Source organism: Parambassis ranga, chromosome 24, assembly GCF_900634625.1.
Source record: "Parambassis ranga chromosome 24, fParRan2.1, whole genome shotgun sequence".
NCBI lineage: Eukaryota > Metazoa > Chordata > Actinopteri > Ambassidae > Parambassis > Parambassis ranga.
The window spans coordinates 7,484,581-7,507,660 of NC_041043.1; the positions used below are offsets into that span (position 1 = coordinate 7,484,581).

At 40.3% G+C, this 23,080-nt stretch overlaps 2 protein-coding genes across 4 annotated transcripts in view; both read right to left on the reverse strand.

The window, feature by feature from the left end:
- Positions 1 to 6,140: 6,140 nt before the first annotated feature.
- On the reverse strand, positions 6,141 to 10,963 carry yy1b (YY1 transcription factor b). 2 transcript variants are annotated; one of them, XM_028397125.1, is made up of 5 exons: positions 10,220 to 10,963; positions 8,870 to 9,020; positions 8,114 to 8,174; positions 7,574 to 7,732; positions 6,141 to 7,243 (listed from the first exon to the last, which is right to left on the reverse strand). In XM_028397125.1, exons 1-5 carry the CDS (start codon positions 10,776 to 10,778, stop codon positions 7,061 to 7,063), a joined length of 1,113 nt encoding a protein of 370 aa, XP_028252926.1. In that variant the 5' UTR covers positions 10,779 to 10,963; the 3' UTR covers positions 6,141 to 7,060. The 2 variants fall into 2 exon arrangements, with proteins under 2 accessions (XP_028252926.1, XP_028252925.1); XM_028397124.1 differs by having other exon boundaries at positions 8,870 to 9,032.
- Positions 10,964 to 12,368: 1,405 nt separating this feature from the next.
- The window catches only part of evlb (Enah/Vasp-like b), a 33,742-nt gene continuing 23,030 nt past the window's right edge, over positions 12,369 to 23,080 (reverse strand). For both annotated transcript variants that reach the window (XM_028397122.1, XM_028397121.1), the window contains exons 2-13: positions 21,640 to 21,808; positions 20,799 to 20,976; positions 17,024 to 17,090; positions 15,357 to 15,433; positions 14,511 to 14,743; positions 14,251 to 14,348; positions 14,115 to 14,154; positions 13,956 to 14,001; positions 13,734 to 13,791; positions 13,594 to 13,654; positions 13,451 to 13,508; positions 12,369 to 12,971 (exon numbers count right to left, since the gene is read on the reverse strand). In XM_028397122.1, coding sequence (XP_028252923.1) covers positions 12,934 to 12,971; positions 13,451 to 13,508; positions 13,594 to 13,654; positions 13,734 to 13,791; positions 13,956 to 14,001; positions 14,115 to 14,154; positions 14,251 to 14,348; positions 14,511 to 14,743; positions 15,357 to 15,433; positions 17,024 to 17,090; positions 20,799 to 20,976; positions 21,640 to 21,808 — 1,123 coding nt within the window. In that variant the 3' untranslated portion in view covers positions 12,369 to 12,933. The remainder of the gene's footprint in view (positions 12,972 to 13,450; positions 13,509 to 13,593; positions 13,655 to 13,733; positions 13,792 to 13,955; positions 14,002 to 14,114; positions 14,155 to 14,250; positions 14,349 to 14,510; positions 14,744 to 15,356; positions 15,434 to 17,023; positions 17,091 to 20,798; positions 20,977 to 21,639; positions 21,809 to 23,080) is intronic.

Here is a 23,080-nt window from a genome sequence, read left to right on the forward strand (position 1 = left end):
CCTCTCTTGTTGCCTCCAGGGTGATGGATGACAAAGAAGCTGGCAGCAGTTTACACCAGACATATAAGGCACCATTAGGAACCATTTTCTGCCCATTTGCCTGATAGCTGCAATTGCTTATAGAAGTGATTTGATCTCCTCGCATCTCCACTGTGCATCCCCAATGATGGATTTCTCATTGATTTGCTAGTGTTGAAGACCACTAAAAGAACAGAGCAGCATCCAAGCCGACGTGCCAGTCAGCTCTCAACTATCTATCAACTGCTGGTGAAGGGGGACACTTTAAGCCTCTTTAAGGATCCCATTCCCACTGACTTACTAAATGTGCTTATACTAATCTTGTTATCGCTTCAGGCGTCCTGTAATAGAAGATAGGAAGCTGTTGGGAGGTCGTGGGCCACATTATTTTTCTCACCCATGGGAAGTAGTCCCAAACATTTACATGTAAACTGTATGTGTGTTTCCATTTTAGTTGGATGTTTTAGAATGATTTCTCCATCCTCACACAAAGCTGCATGGTTTTAGGCCTTTTTATAACCAACTCTCACTAGGATTATGAACTGACTGTGTTTCTCTGTGTTAATCTTATTTATTGCTCAGAGTGATCTCATTTAAGTGCGCTTGTTAAGTTGAGATATCACACCAGCGTGTCACATCTAACATGAATTTCACGCTAATTGGGCATATGAATTTTACACGCTAGAACACATGGAGAAAGATGGAGGGGAAAAGGGTGCAGTGGCCTCACAGTTACTGTTTGATCAGTTGTCATGCACTGCAGCTGATAGGACAGAGCCACAGCCAGTGAAATTGAGAATGTCAGGTAGCTCTTCATAAACAAGTCTTTAAAGGTCTTTTGATCTAACTGTGACCACATTTGCAATGCAGAACTGATGCAGGCAGATCACATTCTGTGATTTGAAATGTAGATGCAACGGCTACGCTCTTTTGAAGAGGGTTCACCTTTAGTGACAGGGTTGAAGTGAAACGAAAACGTGACGAGGATATTGAGATGAGGCACTAATCAAATAAAGGTCGATTTGTGATTGGCATGTGGTGCCCGATGGAGGCAGAGGGGAGAGAAAAAACAAATGAGAATAGAATACTGCTCCCACAATCTGGAATTACAGGATAAGGCTGTTAGATAAAAAAAATATTTAGCAAAGGATAGATAGACAAGAAACAGATTGTCTGGAGATGCCAAGCAACCAGCAACTGAAAAAGACAGTTAATGATTAAAATCTGGCCATTGATGCTGTGGACATTAATCTGGCACAAAGAAAAAACAGACTCACATCAGCATTTGTCTGCCAATAACAAGAAGCACTGCAACTTTTATGGAGACAGATAATTTTTTGACTAAAATAAAACTCAAATCAGCTGGCATTAAAAATGTGTGTGTGACAAAGAAAGGCCTGAAAACAACCAATTATTTTTTACTATTTATTAAGCTAACTGCTCAAACTGCTTAGATTGCTTCATTGCAACAATATTTTTATGCAAAATTATAAAACACAAACATTTGATTGGCATTAGTGATGCAAAACACATGACTGATTGTGGAGTTTAACTACTTTAAATACAGATAGTTTAGTTCTGTGGCTATCATATGTGTTTTTTTTTTTGATATGCCTAAATGGGGAGCAAGCAAGTTCCACTTTTGTACTTTTCCACTTACTAAATTGCATTGACCAATCTAATCTTTTTAAGAAAAAAACACAGACTGTTAGAGGGTAAGGGGAAATTTGACCTCAGCCAGACAGTTTTATAAAAAAAGAAAAAAACACTTGATTTAAAAAAGGTTCTATATCACACACGAAATAAGTCTCACAGGTCTGTGTTTCAAGTTTCAGCTTAATGGTTTATTCTACCATGCCTGTGTGCCCCTGGTTTCAGCCCTGATTCATACTGCTTCAGTGTGTGTTGCTGCCTACTTTTACTGCAGGACAATGAGGCAGGTCACTCCCAATCTCTGACCTAAGGCCTTTATACTTAACCCCTTAAGCACTAACCTTACTTAACCATTGATTGACACGACCTGTGTGCACATCTGCGGCACTTGAGTAAGTTAAAATATGAAAATCAAAACAACGAGCCTTAATGGCTTGTTCAGACACACTTTGTTCAGTGAAGAATGAAATTCATTACAAATGCAAGACACATTGTGTGTGTCTCTAAACACACCAGAGACATGTGATTGCATTCAAAACAGTGATAAAGGTGGATTGTGCATACCTTTGCATGCAAACTGAAAACTATCTACAGCTGTGATACGAATGTTATGGAGTGAATATTTCCATCTGCAGTGCATCTAAGTGTACTCAAGTACAGTGAATGAACTTCCTTTTAGTTTCTCACCAGTAAAACAATTAATCATTCATTGTCAGAAAAAAAAGTCCAGCATCTCAACTTCAGAATGTTTTTCTGTTCAACAATTGATTCCCCTAAGATATTAAATTTATAATGGTATAAAAAAGAGAAAAGGAGAAAGAATCTTTTTCTCCTCATTTGAGAATTTGAGATGTTTGCATTATAAATGGCTTAACTAATTGATTGCCAACACAGAGGTATATTGGAACAATGTAAACTGTTTATGTAAAGTATGAAGTACAATGTATGAACATTGCACAACCTAACCTACTTTGGCACACGAAAGAGAGAGCAAGAGACAGCGAGAGAGGCTATCTATATATAGGTAGAGTCGGACTCTGAGAGAATGGGAGCTGATAAGGGGAGCAGAGGTGAGAAACAGGTTAACATGCAGAAAGAACAACGGAATCGGGAGATGAATTACAGCCTATATTTGCCTGTGCTCTGTCACTATTAGGCAAATAAAGACAGAAATAAAGACTCTTGACATTTAAAGCGTTTACAGATAGCTTTCAGATGCTGTACAATGAAAAACTGCTGGAGCGACACTGGCAGTGGTGTGCTTATACATCTGCAGCAGTAGTCCTGGTATTCAGGGAGTATCTCAGCCTCTCTCTCTCTCTCTCTCTCACACACACACGCTCTCACTCTCTGCTGTTACCTTGGCAACATATTTTCTGCATGGAAATAGCATATCTTGCTCTGCCCACCTCAAAGAAGGCACTCCAAGAGATTTAAGCATGTCTAGGACAGATTTAAGTTCACAGATTTAACCTACAGAGTGGATGGAACTGGGTTAATACTGTTCTGCATGTCTTACCATCTAATTGACTGTGTGAAGGAGTAATGGAAGAGTGCTCACTGACAGGCTTCATTATAAAGATGTACTGTAACCTATATAAAAATCCACTTCACTCTTCACAGACTAAAGGACTTTGAGTAGTACACTAAACTAATGATAGCTTTTGTGTTTACTCTGTTTTATATGCCACAGGATTTATCTACATCCACCATTATATGACTAAGAAATTCATCTATTGACAAGCAGAGCACAAACAAAAGCAAGATCCCTATTAAGAAAACAATAATAAACCACAGAAGGCTGAGGCTTGATCTAGGTGCAGATTTCCAGATTTAGTCTCCACTCGCAAATGAGGGATGCTGCACCTATCTTACTGCTGACACTGTGTGATAAACCTTTGTTTGCTTGAAACACGGAGAAAGACACACACGAACTAATGAAAGAAAATCCAGGCATTGAGTTTTGTAGGTGAGATCGCACTCAGCTGCACAGACTTGGCCAAAGCAGAAAGACAGAGAAAGAGAGAGAGAGAGAACATCCAGGTAAACATGCTGCACAGGATTAAAAAAAAAACACAAGTGCCTTGACTCCTGGGAGAGAGAAGCCATAATGAAATAAGCATCTGAAAGAGAGCAGGTGTTGGAGGCTTGACAGACTTCAGCTGCATAACAAGTAGCACATTTACTCTCCCCTGCCTTTGTCAATCAAAACAACCAATCCCGTAAATAAATGCTCCCTTAGAAAAAAAAGACAAACCCCCAAGTGGAATCAGGCCTGAATCAGCCTTTACATGCTCTGACTCTCTCACTCTCTCATAAACAAACATACACACACACACACAGGGGAGGTAGGCTTAAACATCACTCCAGTCAAAGTTTGTCTTAGGTAGATGGAAAGTGAACCTGGTTGTGAATGTAAAGCAGGAGTACTGAGTAGTTGGTGGGTCTAAAAAAAGCAGTAATCAGTAATACACCGAAGGTTTATTTACTCATTTCCTCAACAGAAAGACAACTCCATTTTGTTTTTCTCTTTCTCTACACGACTACGTGTTTTTAAAAACACAGACTCAAGAGAAACAAGTCTTCATATGAGTCATTCTACTGCACATGCCCAGGTCTAATGATGCTTGATGTGCTGCCTAGAGATCAGCACCATGGATAGCACTGCCACCTGGGTAATAAGGTCAATGCAGCTTGTTGCCTGAGGGGGGCAGTAGGTGGATCAGACCAAGAGAGCAGGATCCTAGCAGGGCGCTGAGATAGGCAGTTGTGTTAATCCTGCTGCCTGAGCAGAAAAGGGAATAGACTTATGTGTAAACTCAAACTAAAATTTTACCCAAGAACCACAGAAGGAAATCCCAGTGAAATACTGCTTTTGGACTGAGTTAATTATGAATGAGGACTGACACACACTGCCTGTATGAAGAGGCTGCCTTAAAATGCACATATGCTACAGGAAGCCTGTAGGATGTTTGCTAACCACAAGACTTAAAGGGTGAATTTTGTAATGCTGATTAGGCCTACTGACAAAAAAAAAGCTGCATCAGGTCACTATTATAGTATGAAATGAAGCAGCATTTTTTTGGTCAATACTATTGATGTAAAAGCATCAAATGCATTGTGCAAACTTGTTGCAAAAGTCTGGGCACAAATTTAGCTAACTCCATATTTTATTTAATGCACTACTTCCTAAAATTAAAATAGCACTGCTCTTGTATCCAGCTCTGAGCTTTCTATTCCCATTCTCTGTAACAGAGTACGTCATTTTTTCAGATATTTATAGATATGATGTGCAAAGACTAATGATGTTGAATTCAGAGGCTATTATTAGTTCAATTTCTTAATGAACTGTATGACATTTGCATCCAAACTTTGCTGATTTTCTGGAATACATTCTAATCCACCTCTCGCTCTCTGTCTCTATGCAATGATCCCTGTGCCCCTGGTTATGCTTCTCCGTTTCTTTAGACATACCTTACTATTGTTTATTGTGGCCACAAAGTTTGATCTCCTCCTCTCCCCAGCACTGCAGGTTTACAAGATCGCACATCCAGGTAACGTTGCCTTGTTTTCTTCACACATTTTCTGATGAAGTTGCATGTTTCCTTTCCAAGACTCCTCCATGCAGACCCTGTTTGAGCAAGCAAACACAATGCATGACCACAGCTGTGTGCATGTCTGATGTGCAATATTAACCTTAGTATTAACTTTCTAAACATTCACTTTCTTAAGTTTTCTAAGTTATGTAATCATTTTCACCATTTGGTTTGACTTAATGGCATTTAATTCCATTACAGATACACCCACGGTGTAGTAGTGGATTGTAGAGGAGCCAACCTAAAACCACATTTTCAGCTAAAACCCAATCATGATATTTCACTACAAACTTACATCAAATAAATATTGCATTGATATTTATAGTAGTAGTTAACATACTAAAATCGATGTTATTTGGAAAATAGTCTTGTGTCAGCCCTGCGGTTTGTTTAGTTTTGTTAGCTAAACCTGAGTAGCTAGCGTGCTGCCATGCTAACAATGCTAACAGGTGTACTTATGCTAGGTAGCTAGGTAGTTTTACTGCACAAGAAAATTAAAACAATGCTTCAGTTTTTAGAATAGACATTATATCCTTTCCTGGTGTGTCAAACGAAATAAGAAAGTTGACAATGCTACAGCAGTGCGTTTAAACTACGGTATGTTGTTTTTATACGAGCTTCCTTTGGTTCCCAAACATTTGTTTACCGTAAAGTTGTTGGTCATCAGGGTAACGTGCAATCTTTTTTTTTTTAGCTAATTTCAGCTGAACTTGGTTTTCATGACTGATATGGAATGTTATTAAAACCTTTAGAGAAAAACTGGATATTACCCTAAACCGTGAAATGATAGTTTTCAATGTTGTACAGCAAAGTAATCTGACTGGTCAACTTTAACACGTGACTCTGACACGCATTGGTAAAAACTGATAGAAAGAGAGTTGGAATGACCCATTTTATTGTGGGCAGTTGAGATACATGTATGGGTGTAAATATCAACAAAGGATGTTAACGACTGACGTCTGTACATTACATTCTAACAAAGAAGGTGATGGTCTTGCAGTCAAGTCAATGTACGTTTCAGGATATTTCCACTGTGACAGGCTCTGAGTAATCTCATGAAACTCATTCATCTGTGTGAAGACAGTTTATAGAAAATATAAAGCAACCCATGACTAAAAGTTTTAAATTGGTTAACACTTTTAAATCACACCTCTATCTATGTCTACTTAATTTTAATACAGCCATACAATACAAGTATACAAGGTTATTCTGTGGTTAGAGAAAAATACAACCAAAGGTGTGGAAATGCAAACATACAGCTGTTTTGAAACTTCTCATACGTGTGAAACAGGTCAAACAAGGCTGAGGCCTTTTTTTTTGTATCATAGGTACAATCTCAAAATGCAGGAGAACAGAAAAATTACACAATTATTACTAAACATAGCCTGAGTCAAGTGTACAATATGCACACTTGAAGGAAATAAAAGCAATGCGACAAAATAAAAATTACTAATAGACCGCTGTTTCTCTGATCTCTCTGGTAAAAATAAGTCTCTGATGTTTGTCCATGGGTTCCATCTTCTGGCAGCTGAGTGCCACTGGAGAAACAAAGGGACCGTGTCGGCTGGGGCTTTGGGGAATAGTCATTGCGTTGCTCATACAACATGACAGCAGAAGAAAGGGGGATCAGGAAAACCAGCTGAATTTCAGTGTTTTCAAGTCTTTTAATCTGTCGGATTTTCTTTATATAAATCAATGAGTCTCAAGCTTTTCATTATGTCTTCAAAAGAGGTTTCACGTGTGCCACTAGGATGCTCTATCTTCTTTGTGGCTTGATGCTGATGGATGTGTTCTCATTGGTTATTTTTGGCTTTGGCATGTGTGAGGATGTGAGACTTTAGGTTGGTTGACTGAGCGAACTTCTTATTGCAGCCGTCGAACGGGCAGACGTAGGGTCGATCTCCAGTGTGGATCCGCACATGTGTGCGCAAGTTGAAGTCCAGAGAAAACCTTTTCCCGCAGCCTTCGAAGGTACACTGGGAGGAAAAACAGGAGAGTGGTCAGCAGAATAAATTCATTACTTAATACATATTTTAATATTTTTTAAATATATCAGCCAAATTTCATTTTAACATGATTTAGGATTTTGGATTCAAATAATCAGATATAATATAGGAAAATAGCCAAAGGCAAAACATTATTAGCCTTAAAAGCTGCATTAACGCCGACTTCTTAGTGCATGGAGGTGAAATTATCCCATTTTCCTCAGCCAGAGTTTGACTTTAAACAATGATGGGCTTATGAGCTTAAAAATATAAAAGCACTGTGCCTGTGGATGTGTGTGTGTGTTTAGTCTGGGTGCCAACCTGGAAGGGTTTCTCTCCCGTGTGAACGAGTTGGTGGCGTTTGAGCTTGGAGCTCTCGACAAAGGCCTTGCCGCACTCCGCGCAGACGTGCACACGGGGTCCGTGAGTGTGGAGATGCTTCCTCATGGCTGAGTTATCCCTGAACATCTTTGTGCAGCCCTGGAGACCAAAGACAGCAGAACGTTGGCAAACAGTGCAAACAAACAATGTCATAGCAAGGATGTCTGTGCTCTAGAGTCATGAAACATAGTTTCCTCTTGTGTATAAAAGGAAGTGTCAGGTGTTCTCTGCATTTTTTACAGCTTATCTGTTAAAAAATGTTTGAACAGTGTTGCTCCGTTTTCTTCTCTTTTGTAGCAGTGATGTGATATTAACAGACTCACACTCAAAGAGCAAAGAAAACAATTTTAATAATTTTGTGCAACATCTAGTGAAATTTCTAGTCCCACGCCAAGTGATCATAGCAAGACAGCTGAACCTGTCAGGAGCCATGAATTTAAATGTACCTAAAATTGTGAGCGACAGCATCATCAGACTTACTTTATGAGGGCAAGCTATCGTCCGAGGAGCATCATCTTCTTTGACTTTCCTGGGCTTCATCCTGTTCACATGAGAATATAGAAAGAATTTGTTTAAGGCCATTCCTTAAACACAAGTCTCTGCTGTCATTGTCTAGTACAGTATTTTTTTAAGATCATAGTCAACAGTAGCCTTTGACATTTCACCTTCTGTAAAGCACAGCTGAAACAGATTCTTAAGTGTCATAATGGCAGCAATTACATCCTTTGCACATTCACAGGCTTCACCATACAATAAGCCAGCCCTACACTTAAAACAACTGCACTTATGTGGAAATGTTTTAATGATAACTTAAGGGTTTTTTGATCATGCACAATCATCCACTGGATAAAGTGAAGTTGTAAATTAGCAATTCAACAAGAGTTTGAAGGATATTTTACACACAGTATTTAAATACCAATGTAATTGGCCTAAAATACACTTACACTTTTGCATCTTATCAGTTATACATGCATGCATACATACTGTTACACCTTTGTGTGTAACAATATGCATGTTAATGGTAGCAGCACCATCATTATTCTAAGAAATATTCAGTCTACTTTAGTGCATTGTTATTGCAGTGGTACACCAGTGCAGACAGCCATTATCCCAAGAGTGGGCTTCAGCTTCAATCAATGTATGCAAACACATAAACATGTCAGCAGTTTCTTTCTGCATAGTCAGAAATCAGTGGACAGGGTAAGCAGGTCTACGTGCTGTTCTGCAGACACTCACCTGGCGAACTCTGCCAGCTGTTTTGGGTCTGAGAGGTCGATCCCTGGGATGCCACCAGGGGGCAGCTTCTTCCCTGTCATGTACTCTGAGTAATCCGGAGGGGAGTTCTCCCCGACGATCTGCTCCTCCACCACCGACTCATGGTCAATGTCTTTATTGTCATCTAGAAACACATTACAGAGACTGAACCGATAACATATTGATATTACCCTGGCTACAGTCCTGAGCATGCTGAATATATCTGATTCATATTGTTGTTGCATAATGACTGTGATGACTATTTACTATTTGGACGTGCAAAACAGAACATTTGCAGTTATTTACTTGGTAGTATAGTCTGTAATAGGAAAAATGTGTCAAAATTTGGGCCGATTTTAGTAATAAAATGCATTTTTCAATAGTTTTTCAGGCACAGAAGATATTTCCAAGACAGACGTGTACTTTTTTGCCTAAAATTATACATTATTTACACTTAAATTATTTTTTCCAAAGGACAGGAATACGAAAATACAAATGTATATATAGAAATACACGGCCTCATTTAAATAGGCAGCGATCATATGTTGTATTACCTTTACTTTCTACCAACCAGCAGAGAGCACTAAAAATAGGTACAGATAGCTGCGCTGTGCCCTCAGCATATGATCAAGTATTGTAGAAGCTAACCTGTTAGCTGTTATGCTAGAGTATAATGAACAGTCCCAGAAAACATGAGCTCCTGGTTGCTGTATAATACCTTCTTAGTAAGTAGTGATGGATTAGCACCTGGTCAATATTCCTCTGATCACTGCACACAGACTGCTGCTAGCCTGGTGCAGGCGCAGAGCTGTCTGATAGCCTACCAGCAGCAGACAGCCAGAGCTAACAGCTAAATGACTTACAAGCTAAACAGGGCTCTACTCACATTTTCACGCATATTAAATTTTCACACACTATAGATAAACATCCGGTGCTTTGTCTGCTTCTGTTACGCTGTAAGTGCGCCACAAACGCGCGGCCTGCAGACACCTTAAACCCTGCTGTCTCTCTCTCCCCTAAGCACCGCCGCCATCTCTGCCTGGCCGCGACTATCGCCATATTTTCGGGGCCGCCGCCATACTTACTAGTCTCGGGGAATATGGCGGCGCCCAGCAACACCTAAAAACATGGCCTCCCTTCAAAACAAAAACATTTCGATATGTTACAGCAGAGTTTTGCATCGAAAACTTGCAATATATGTCGCTTTACATAGCGGTGCGACGGACCTCTCCAGGAACTAGTCTGGTGCAGCAGGACAACGCCCTGGTAATGAGGCCTCATGCAACAGCTAACAACAGAGCTCACAGACACGGCTGGGCTAACGTCACTTACCCGATGCCCACATTGTAACAGAAAATTCCCCCTCCAGTGTCTTTATTTGCACCTGCTTCTGTTCCCATTTTCGCCCGCCTGCCTCGGCGCCGCTTAAATAGCTCTTTTTGCCCGCTTTCTTTCCACCAGTGCCGCCTCCCCGTTTCACCCGACCCACTGAGCTTTTCCCAGCCACAGTCACCAAAGTCTGTTCGATATACTCGTCCTCCACCCCCGGAGCCGGTACCGGGATAAGGATCTGATCCTCGAATCCGCCGCCGCCGTCCGTGTGCAGGTCCGAGTCATCCTCGCCGACCACCTCCTCGCGGGTCTGGACCAGGATCACCTCCTGGTGGTGGTGGTGGTGGATCGAGCTGGGGTCGTCTGTCACCAGCGGCTGGAGCGCGATCATGGGCTGCCCGTCGTCGTCGTCGTCGTCGTCGTCGTCATCCCCGCCGACCACCGTGGTCTCGATAGTCTCCACCGGTATGGTCTCCACCTCTATCTCGTGGAGCTCCACGATTTCGGCCGGCATCTCCGAGCCGTCTGTCTCAATGTACAGCGTATCTCCGGATGCCATGTTGAAATCCGCCAGCTTGCCTCTCTCATTCACGCCGTGTTGTGCTCCTCTTTGGACCTCTCAAAACACACTCACACGCCCCCTGTGCTCCTGCCTCTGTCTCCTCTCCCTCTTCTTCGATAACAACTCTCTTCACTCCGTCCCACGCCAGTTCTCGTCGCCACTATGCTCTGTCATGCTGAAACATCGCGAGACTTCGGTGAACCCAACGATAACAGTGTTTTACTGGTTGTACTGGGGGTTCCCCAACTTCATGAGGCTTAAACGATATATATTTTTTAATTAATAAGTCAAATAATTTTTTATCCTAAATTGATACAAATTTAAAAGCACAAGGATTAACCCGATCACTATTAATAACAATGCATTCAACATTTGAAACAATTTTACTCACTGTATTGTACTCAGTACTCACTGTACATATTTAAAATGACTTTGAACATGCTGCTTTTTTAATGCATACAATGTAAACAGAGGTTTTCTGTTTTATTAAATAATGAGTCTAAATATAGTACTCACAGTAGATATGCTGTATATAGGAGCTGCTCTCTGTGGCTCCAGGTTCTGCATGATGTTCCTGACAGTTGATGGTAAATCCCAGCTGAGGGGTTGTATTATGTGTTTGTAACAGCTGCATAAAAATAAAGAGATCTATGTTTTCCTAATTTCAGAATTTAGAAATGTTCTTACAAGCAAAAGGAAGTTTCGGAATAAAACGTGTGAATGATATGAGAACAAACTGAATGAAACACATTATCAAACGTTTAAGCAAAACTTTAAATATCTTCATTTTTTTATGTTGCATCACTACAACAAATGACTGAACACGGTTGTGTTACCTGCTTGTGGAATCAACATGTTAACAATATAATAATTGTGTATAAAAAAGCATCTGGGTTATCACTGTTGTCACGGCTGAGGCTGAATCTGTACATTAGTTGTTATGAACAAATTACAACTAATTTAACACCTGCAGATAATTATAATTACATATTAAATATTTGTTTTTATCGTTTGAATTCTTACTCCAGATTATTACACTTCAACAGCATCCTACATTGTGTGCAACACTGTCAAAAATCACAATACTGTGTCACAGAAACTGCACAGATGTTTCACACCTCTTTGCTGCACCATCTGTAATTTCATGGCACCTATTCAATTTGGTGTGGTGGAAGAATAATAAACAGGCACAAAGACAACATCATTTATCCAAGACATTGTTCACAGTTTTTTATTGGAATTCATCTTAAACTGAGCGTTTCTTTTTTTTTTCGTCAAACCAGGAAGCACTTGGTCATAAAAGGAGAGAATAAAATGAACAATACTTCACCATATCCTTGTAGCCAATAAACATTTTTATTAACAACATCACAAATACTCTGGTGTATTATTTATTTATTTTATTAATCCATAAGGTTGCAATATTCAAAGAAGTTTATTCCACCCTTGGTTTCAGGTTGAAGCCTGTTTATTTTCTGCCACAATTCCACACACACACACAACTGTGTTGGTGAAAAGGCTTAAAAAAAAAAAACTTTTTTAAAAAAGTGTCAGGTTAGATGATAAGAAAAAAAATTGGATGTGCTCGTAAAAGTATTTCACGCAAATGAAAATATAAAATACAAAAGAATACATAAAACCATGTGCAATAATAAATTATTATCATCATTATTACTATCATAGATCAGTTATCACTTCTTCATTATAACCATTATAACCACTTTCTACTCTACCACTACTCATATTAACATTACACTGAAGGAATGATAGTAATAATAATGGAAGTGATAGTAATCATTCAAAACAAACCAAAAAAAATTAAATAGTTCATTTTTATTCCTTTTCCTTTGGGCTGAGGGCAGAGAGGAGAACTGGGTGGACAAACAGACAAAAAAGTTACAAAATCAGAGTAATGGGTGTGAGAGTGTGCCCCACGCTTCATCTCCAAAAACGAACAAACCAAATGTTACACAGACGAGTCTGAGGTGTTACAGCCAAGCTGCCACGTTGCTTCAACACCACAGCTCAACAGGGTAAGTAGATGTCACAGTTGGGCCTCTGTTCCTCCTCCTCTTCCTCCTCTTCAGGACCACAGCGGCTGCAGCAGGGGCAATGGTTCACAAAGGTGGTCCATGTCTGGGAGAAGCTCGGATTATGTCGTGCTAATTCGACTGAGTTCATGTCTAATGGCTGTAAAGAGAGAATGTGTAAAATAATATACAGTTAGATTTAATTATTATTTATATATATTTATATGATTTAATTAATTATTGGCTTTACGGCCCATAAACTACAATCTATTTATATTTTTATTGCGTTATTATAATCTGAAGTTGTTCTTTTGTGATAATGTATCAAAAATGTCCAATAAAAGGACAGAATTTAAATCCTTTAGGGATCCAAAACAATACTATTCAGAATTTCTAGACTTAACAACACACATTGACCATAAATGTTTATAGATCAGCATACAATATTTATTTGGTTGGAACAGTGGAACGTAGGTACAAACTGGGAATCTAGTGCAACCTAGTGGTTACATCTGTCCATAACTACCCACTGCACACATACTGCACCTCCCACAATCCAACAGCAAAGGTTTCCAGTAAAAATATTCACTATATATAAGATGTTGCTTGATTATCCCTTATAGAGAAAATCAGACATACCATCAATGATTTCTTCTTTCACTTTGTGCAATTCACGAAACACCTCTTCCAATATTTCCTATTAAAACACAAACAAACAAAATGAGATAGTTGTTCATTATTTTATAATAATACAGTCCAGTTGCGTGTGTGTTTTTCTTTACCTGTTTCATTCTGTCGAGGTCTATAGAGTCTGTGTCACTGCCACTGCCTGCAGGTCGAGCCCTGAATGATTATGAAAATTTCTGTTACACTTACTGCTGTTGTTACGCTACAACAAAGCTGTGACGCTTTCAGATCTCACCTTGAAACCATTGACCTGTCTGCAGAGTTAGCTCTGTCCCAGGGCTTCTTCGCTCCATCTATATAACAGACAATCAGGGTTGAAAATGTCCCTTTGTTCTTACCTTACTTTGCTTTTTAATATGACTGACCTTTGAGACTATAGTACACATGTTATGAGACAATATGTACTGTAAACACATATTTTGTGTGTTTGTCAAATGATTTGTTGTGTTTTTCCTACCGTTCTGTCCACTACGAGTGCTAGGTGATGGAGAATTTGGATCATCCTAGAAAAACACACAGGAAAAACACTATCATCATCATCATCATCACCATCATCACCATCATCATCACAGACACCTGTACCATCAGAGTGAACCACTGTGTTGCATTCACTCACATTTTGGCTGTCCTCAGGCTTCTCTGAGGCTGCTTTCCTTCTGGGGGAAAAGAAGACGCCTCAGGTAAGAGCAGGAAGTTTCGGTTTGTGAAGTGTGATTTCAATTATCATTGCGAAATCAGTTTATTGCTCTGACCTTCGTGCCAGCAGAGCGTTCATCTCCTCCATCAGTCCTCCGCTCCCCCCGCTCGTTCGGTTGGCATCATTTTTGGCGCCTGAAGAGCTGTCCTCAGGCTACAGAGAGGAGAGGATGACTTGTTACTTTATGATACATAAACATGGCTAACCTTTAAAGTATGTCACTTGGGTTCAGAAGAAATAATCCAGTTTTATCCTGCATGACTCAGAGATGTTTCATTAAAACATCAAAGCTGCAAACATAAACTAATGTCTCACTCTTTGGACACGACGCAGTTTGGCTCCAGCAATCATAGCGGCAAGACCCGTTGGTGCAGGTGGTTCATCCCCATGGGGCAATGGAGGAGGGAGAGGAGGCTGGGGTGCCGCTGCTGATGGTGGTGGAGGGCCCGGCGGTGGTGGAGGGGGAGGAGGGCCGCCCATGTTCATTGGTGGAGGTACTACTGGTGGGGCCACAGAGAGCACAGCAGGGTGGCCTTGGAAAGGAGAACCTGGAAGGAAGGAGAGACACGAGTGATGATGATGATATTGCTTTTAGTGTGTAGTGGCAATAGTAGAGTATGTCTTGTCCATATTGTTTCATTGCAGTACAGCTAACTCTGGTATAGGACTTGTTCTGCTACATGGCCCCTGTAAAATAAAGTTACAAACTAAAGTAAAGTAAAAATCTCTCCATCACCTATATGATGTGTGATTGATAGGTTTGTGGCCAGCCTACAAAAGGGGAGGTCTATGGTGGCAATGCTCTTAAATCTTGGTGGAGAGATGGGCAGATGTTTTCAACATGGCAGAGAGAGGCTGTCCTTAAAGGATAGTTAATATCTCACAGGAGACAACTGACAAGATCCACTCCTGAATAAAAAGAACAGTTAAAACAACACAGAATCTTTGGCTCCTATAAAAGCCAAATCACTGAGGTTTTATTTTCTGGGGTGAGGCTGGTGTGTGACCCTAGAAAAGGGCCACACTATGAAAAAGCAAGAGCGTAGCTGTTCCACCAGGAGGTTCCAACATCCAATGTTCCTGATTTGACAGCCTTAGACTTGATTCTCCCTTCTTCAAGATGAAGATGTTGTAACTTCTGCTGTGGCTACATGTGAGTACCTGAGTTGGAGGACCGTCGTTCCCGCTCCATGTGCGCTTGCATCTGCTGCTGCTGCTGCTGCTGCTCCATCATTTGCCTAAAGGGACAGACAAGAAACACAGCCACCCCATTAATATCTATATTATTAGCCTGTGGAAACAGTGCCATCGTAATGATGAGAAAAGTTCTTGTAGCTCTGTACTAGGATACTTCAAAGTCCACAATTTGTTGCCTTTTAATGTTTCCTTAACAGGAGAAGTAAATGACTTCTTCTTCTTTATGATTGTTTGTGTTAGTTAGTTAGTATACAGAAATTCTGAAAGGGTAGTTCTTTGAAGCATGATCTCTCAAGTGAAGTTGCTATTAAACATGCTGCTATTGTATAAATGAAGTAACAGTTTCACTTTACACATGACAAAACATCTTTTTCTTTGGTGATATGAGTTTCTTCCAAACTCATATCACTGAGCGCCCATTCTCATTTCACCACTTCCTCCTCGAGCCCCAATCAAATCTCATCCTGCCTCCCGTGTCTGTGTTTGATGTAAGGAACATATGTATGTCACGACTCAGGAGACAGAGAAAGGAGACATCTCATAGAGAGGAAGTGGAATTTTCCAGCTGTGTGTTGGATGGAAGAAGTGCTGACACAGCAACCTCCCTGATGTGACAGCAGCACACACAGCAGGAGTGGAACTGCACAGCTATACTGTCTCACTGCCGCTGGAGAGAGCTTCGTCAACTTTAATTTGCGTCCGCTGGCAAACACACACCAAGCCCTGAAACACACATGCTTAAGCACATGATTTTCCCCTCACAATCACAGCCATAATCCTTTGTGCCAGAGGAACCGTTTAGTCGACACAGGGATCAGATAGAGCCATAACTCCCATCGTATTTGTTCTCTTAAGCCCTGGCATTTGGTATTCAGATGAACCAATAGGCAGAGCTGAAATAGGTTTAAAAACAGCAACAAAGATCTAGTTGTGCCGACCGTGTCTCTGAAGTGGAGAGAGAAGCAGTGGAAATTACAGGCCACACTGTAAATTATTTTGAATACTTCTTATCTATTATTTTGGATTTTTCAATCTGCCACTTTTAATTCAGAAAAAACTCACTGTCTTCATCTGACCGGAGAGACAGCAGTAGACAGAGGGATGGAAGAGAAGAGGAATCTCAGGGATGCAGTCTGATTATCTCATACTCTTGAGACACATGGGACCACATTTACTACCCTAATCCTAACCACTGTTCCTGTTTGAACAGAGGGCAGTTAAAACACATCCACAGGTCTGGAGATAATCCAGCAAAAATATGCAGAATGTGAGTCATCATGTAAGTAGTAAAATACAAAAAGTCTCACTGGCAACAATCATTTAAGGCCTTTTAAAAAACTGCAGTCTTTAGAGAGTCACTTTTTTATTTTGTTTCTGTTCTTGTTCCAGGCCTGAAAAGCTGCCTGTTATGGAGTATGAACACAGTACTACCAAAGTCCCTTGATTCTTTTATGTCTGGCTTGAAAAAACAAAGCTAAATGCACCCGGTGTTTGCTCCACGACACAGGTGTCTATTCCATACATTACGGTACTTGTCACACGTATACGCTCCAGAGATGATGTAACTTCTTCATCACATCTTTTCAACCACACACATCTTCTCCACTTCTTTTAGAAACCGATAGCATTACCTTGCTCTCTGAGCTTCTATCTCTTCTGAAGTCGGTCCATTCTGCACTTGGCGCTGGAGAGCTGGACCTAAATGAGAGAAACAAAGAGAGTGAATTTGACCTTAATAATAATCAGGAAGTACTGTTCATTTGTTCATTTCAATTTGTTTCACCAGGTCAATTAATTAACATGTAACGAGTAACATGCACTTAGTGTCGTATTAAGCCCCCCCATACTCCATGTTAATTTATTTATCCACTTTATCCGTTGAAGACATAATCCACTGTCGGCCCTGTCATCACACTGACTGCTCCTCTGTGCTCTGTTCAAGACACACCATGTGATTCATAATGCTGTCTGAGAACAATGCACTCCACTGGGTTATTTCACATTCAGACAAAAGTCAGAATGAGCGCAAACACACACATAAACAAATGTCAGCCAGCCACCCAGAGGTATCCTTCTGCCATGAAATGCTCCGTCCTGCCGATGGGTTGCATGTTATTGAAAACAACAACAGAAGCAAGGCCTGGATTATGTCTGAATCAAGGCTAACTTAAAAACTCAGGAAATTCTATCATGTGACAGCACAATGCGGCCCCTGTAACATCTGTACTTGGGATCAAGGATGTATCTTCCTCTTGGTTTTACTGAAATCTTTGAGGTTCACAATCAAAAACATGGGAGTCTCTGTATGATCCCCTCCACTTTCTAATGGTATGAGCTACAAGGCGCTTGCGGTGTAATCCGTTTAACACCATGTTAAGTGATGTGATGTGTAGATGGAGAGCCTGATAGGAAATGTAATTAATTAAGACGAGATAAGATGCGTACAAAAGGACGTCTGCTTGGGGATTACAATCAAATCAGAGTGAATCATCAGTTTTGACTGAACTCCTCTTGGACAATATTAAAGTTTATTGTTCCTTCCAAGAACAAGACAGAAAATTTACACTCACATTTGTGCTTTGGCACATCCTTCTTTCAAGAATGAAGAATTATAGGATGAAAGCTTAAACCTCAAGGAGAATCTTGCAGCTTAATTTCGCTGATTTATGATTTCTTTCCTCTTAAACTCTAATGGAAAGTTGTAAAAATATAAAAACTGCCCTTCATGTGGATGGGCTTCCAAAAACCCTGTTCTCCTCTGTCTAATGGAAGGTATCCCTTACACAACAGTTTCCAGCTCCACACAGTCGTTTTCAGGGTCAGTACTTACTGACGACACTCTCCACTGCTTGCTTTGCTAATGGAAGTGGCTCTGGCTGGCCATTGGCGGTAATGGCTGCCATTGATCAAGTAACAGACACCCAAAAATAACACAGGATGACAAAAGGCCTGACTCATGCCTACTATCAGATACCTCATCTTACCTCTACGCACACAATGTCTAACCTACAAACAAGTGGTCACCGTAGTAACAGCTGTACCTGTATGTACATTCTGCTTTCATGCACTCATGATCATTTTTGATTGAAGAAGTGAGGCAGCCCACTCATCTATAGAGTAGAATTATACACATGTGCTTACATATGATTTCTTCTAAGCGGACATGCACAGCAGTGGTAATGTGTGCGCTCAAGTCTCTGTTTGAAACAAATTCTTCTTATTTAGCATTTTGTGAGCCACATACATCACACAAATGGGTTCAGGTTGTGTGAGGATTGACCATGTAATCTATAAATTAAAAAAAAAATGGAACAGACATCACATGGTCTTAGATCCCAGGGTTTGATCAGTTAAGCTAAGCTAAGCTACGCTAAGTTGTTGGCATGAAATCTGAACACAATTACATGTTGCATAGAAAATACACACAAAAACACACACACAAAATGTAATAATTGTACAAATATATATCAGCTAGCTTGTTATTTAATAAATTTAATGGAGCTCTTCAGAAAAGAGTGACCCTGCATGTTTAAATTTAGTCCAAATGAGGCTCAAATCTGTACATAAATGACAGGAAATCCCTGTTTTTTGAAGGTTAGAGTCAGTCTGTGACATGCTGTAAATGAACACTGGGCTAGTTGGATAAAACAAATTGTAGCTGACAGGTGTTTGCAGCAGGTTCAGTCATTATATTGTTGCTATTAATTGTTTCACACAAAAATATTACCACACCAGTTGTTTATTATGATTCACATGTAAATGTATTTAAACTGTGGACTGTGTTTACCGTGTTAAGTAATCTGTTTTTTTCTCTCTGTGCTGCCAGTTGTTTGAGAGTCATTCTATCAAAAGTGTTAAAAAAATGATAATTTTTAGTTTTAGAATACATTAAAGTACTTTTACTGATGTTCAACCTGCAGTGCTTTCACCATGAAGCAGAGGATAACATCCATTTCTTCCTCAGTGCTCTTCAGTTATGCACACACTGCACACATGCACACATGCACGAAATCACAAGTGTAACGCTGAAGCACAGAAACACACAGAGTTTACTACCTACATGACATACTGAAGAAGAGAAGCCGGCTGTAGCAGACACAGAGGCACTGGCAGACCCAATCCCCCCTGACCATCTCTTGCCTTTAGCTACCTTGTCTCCCTACATCACACACCCCCTCCCCCTCCACCTCTCTCTCTCTCCTCACCTGCGTGCCTTTCTCTCTCCTCCTCCTCCTCCTCCTCTGTAGTATCATCTGTCATCTCTTTTGTAATCTACACCAGCAGCAGCAGCAACAGCAGCAGCTCAGCGAGCATCTCTGGGTAATGTTTCAAAAGCTTCATGCAGCTTATCCACACAAACATTACAACAAGATGATCCACATGAACACCTGGTTTACACACAGACTCAAACATCAATGCCACTTCACTCCGCTTTAATCATACTGGAATGTGAGCTTTTCAACAAACAATATTTAATAATTTATTCTATGAAATGTCACAAATGACTATCAGACCATTAAATGTTACTATTTATTAAATATTTTCTGAACCCTCTGAATTAAATGAATCACAAACTAAAGCACTCACTTATAAGAGAGCTACAATGAGGACAAAAGGTCAAGTGTTTTGACCTCCTTACCACTAGAGGGTGCAGGCACGCCTGCTTAGACCGGCAGGAGAAACACATCATTCTGATTTTATCTTCACAAAATGTAAATGCTCCTCATGTAGTCAACGGTCGTGCGGTGATGCTGAAACTATCTGTGTCATTCACAAACATAAAAACAAACCATTATATTGTGTCACTGCTGTGTTTAGGTCAGCTTGTATAACTGAGGTGTTGGGCTGTCAGTCTATAGCTGATGTATTTGTGCACTTGAGTTTGGCTGCTGTCACTCGAGCCTCTTTGTTCCCATGTTATTAGGCAGATGAAAAGATGTGCTCTCTAGCACGGGGCCCAGGGGAGATCTTCTCAGTGACTCACTCTAATTAAGAGGCTGGAGGGGACTGCAGGGGGAGACACACTGCTGCTGCTGCTGCTGCTGGAGTAATGACTGGCAAGCTGTGATGCTCACTCTGTCTCTCAGTCTTATTCCATCACTTTATATTTGTCTGTGTCACACAAACACTGCTGAAAAAAAGCCGGTAAATAGGCAGCAGATATTTTGACTTATGGCAAGAAAAACACAGACGGAACTAACAACATTAACACTCCCATGTCACTGAGGAAGATGCAGCTGTTATTACTTAGATGTAATTACAGCTATATGTCTTTCACGGTGTTGTTGTGAAACAAGCACCACCGCTGCTGCTTGTGACAGATGCTGTGATGAGCGTCTATTTGTGGGGGTCTGAATGTGGCCAATAATTTCCATTTGTACATATTTAGAAAAATGATCAACACACCTCCATCCTGAGCACTGAGCACGTTGAGGGCGAAGAGCATGGCGTTGGAGAAGGTGGTGGCCTCCTCCTTGCTGGCAAAGTTGAGTCCGTAGACCTGCCGGGCGTCCCTCCATTGATGAAAAGTCGGGGTAGCTTGGTTGTACTTGAGGCCCTTCACTATGGAGTAGTTGATAACCACCTGTGAGAGATGAGGAAGAGGAGAGACCATGCCAATGTGATTCATCAGTGTTTTTTTTCATATAAACAGTGCTGTTTGGGTGAATTAGTGGTCATTGACTTTTCATTAAACCTAGAGTGTGATTTTGTTGCTTCTGACCTTATTGGACTCTAATGTAAAATCACTTAAGTGGCCAGATTTGAGCAGTTGTTGTGCTAAATACATGGCAGCCCTTATTGCACTCCATCATCACAAAGACAACCAAAGACAACAGAAGAGTCACTTCAGTTCTGTGTTTTAATCCTGCTGTGTTTGATTACCCTGATGTTTGTGTGTGTTGTGTCACACACACACACACACGCACACACACACACACACACACACAGAGCACTAATGAGCAGTTGCCTTTGAAAAGGCTGACAGACGGGGAAGAAGATTTCATTCCAGTCACAGTGAAGGAAGATGAGCTCTGCTAAAGACCTTTAATGATCACGTTAGGTTTCAATCACCCAAACACGCACAGATAAACTGAACTTGGCCTAATTCACCACTGTTAAACATCTCTTTGGTAAAAAAAAAGGATGAATGTTCTATATGTTGCAGTCCTCCCACAGCACTATGAAATATGAAATTAACATCTGAGATAACACACGGGGTAATGACATCATTTCTGTGTTCTGTTACCTGCTGGTCCTGCAGTTTGACGCCCACCACTCTGAAGGTATTGTTGGCAGTGTTGTGGTAGATGTTGATGCGGCTGAATCCCTGCTGTCCAGGTTTGATGGGCACCCACTTCTTACTGGTGTCATCGTAGACCATGACAGAGGCCCGCGCCTGGCAGATACTCTGCTCACTGAGATCCACACAGAGAAAAAAAAGAAGAGTTCATTCATTATTCTCTCCTCTGCAGAAAGGTCGCACGCTTTGTTGTGGCATCAGCAGCTGCAAAATACAACAAAGAAGTAGCAACCTTGTTACCTCAATATTACAAGTGAGGTTTATGGTGACCTATGGTGCTTTGAGTGGTGCAGTTCACTAACTGAAATCCTCCAGCAACTCAGGGTCCTTAAATCTTGACTTGTCATAATGGGCCATTGCTTTTCATGTCCCTCTGTTGAGGAGCTCTCTGCCCGGTGATCTCTTCTTATAGCTCACTTATATTGTGGGATCTTTTTGGTTTCAACTTGATGTCAGTTGTTCACTTAAATCTATTTTAATGAGGCACTTCTGCTCTCATAATACTACATTTTATACTGATATTATACCTAATGTTTTTTTTTTTTGCCGATAGGGGTCTCCTGAGGTGGATTTACATATTATATAGTCATGGCCAAATATCGGCTCTGCTGTCCTATTGTGATGATTTGATATTTGATGCATGTTTATTATCTATTATATGTTTGTCAATGCTTATTCTGGGGTTGAGGTCCCTGGTTAGTGTATATTCTCTGTATATATCACATTAAAGCCATGATTGGCCACTACTATACATCCCTTACAAATATGTTTCCCTTCTTCTTCTGTTATTATTGTTTTAAAGCAAAAATGCACTTTAATTTACATTTAATTTAATCACAACATTCCATTTAGTGAACTTTTGCAATGTAGCATATATTACAGTCTAGTCAAAAAACTAAATATATCTAAAATATTTAGTTTAGATTCAATACAAAGAAAAGAAAATCACAGTGGAGGAGCAGAAATCAAAACTCTATGTAACAAAAACACTGTAAGTATAACATTTAGACAAATTAACGTAGGCTAGCATATTAAATATAAGACAGTGTTCACAAATTACAAAGTACCATGTAAAAATCTTATTATCTGATTCTTCTGATTTCTTCTAATTTACTGGGTAATTATCTAAATCCATTCCATCGTTCTTTGGCAAAGTGTGATTTTTACCAGAAGATGACAGAAGGAACCACTGTTCAGGCAGCCACACTGAGTCCTTATCAAGCAGGACTTTGTCAAAAGACATAAAATGAAGAGAATCACATGTAACAGATGCATCAATGGTGCCTCGGGTCAGAGTCCCTGAAGCTTTAAAATAGTCTGTGGATGTAAGTGAGATCATTAAAGTGAACAAGACAACAACTCAGGCTTTTAATCCTGCGTTACACTA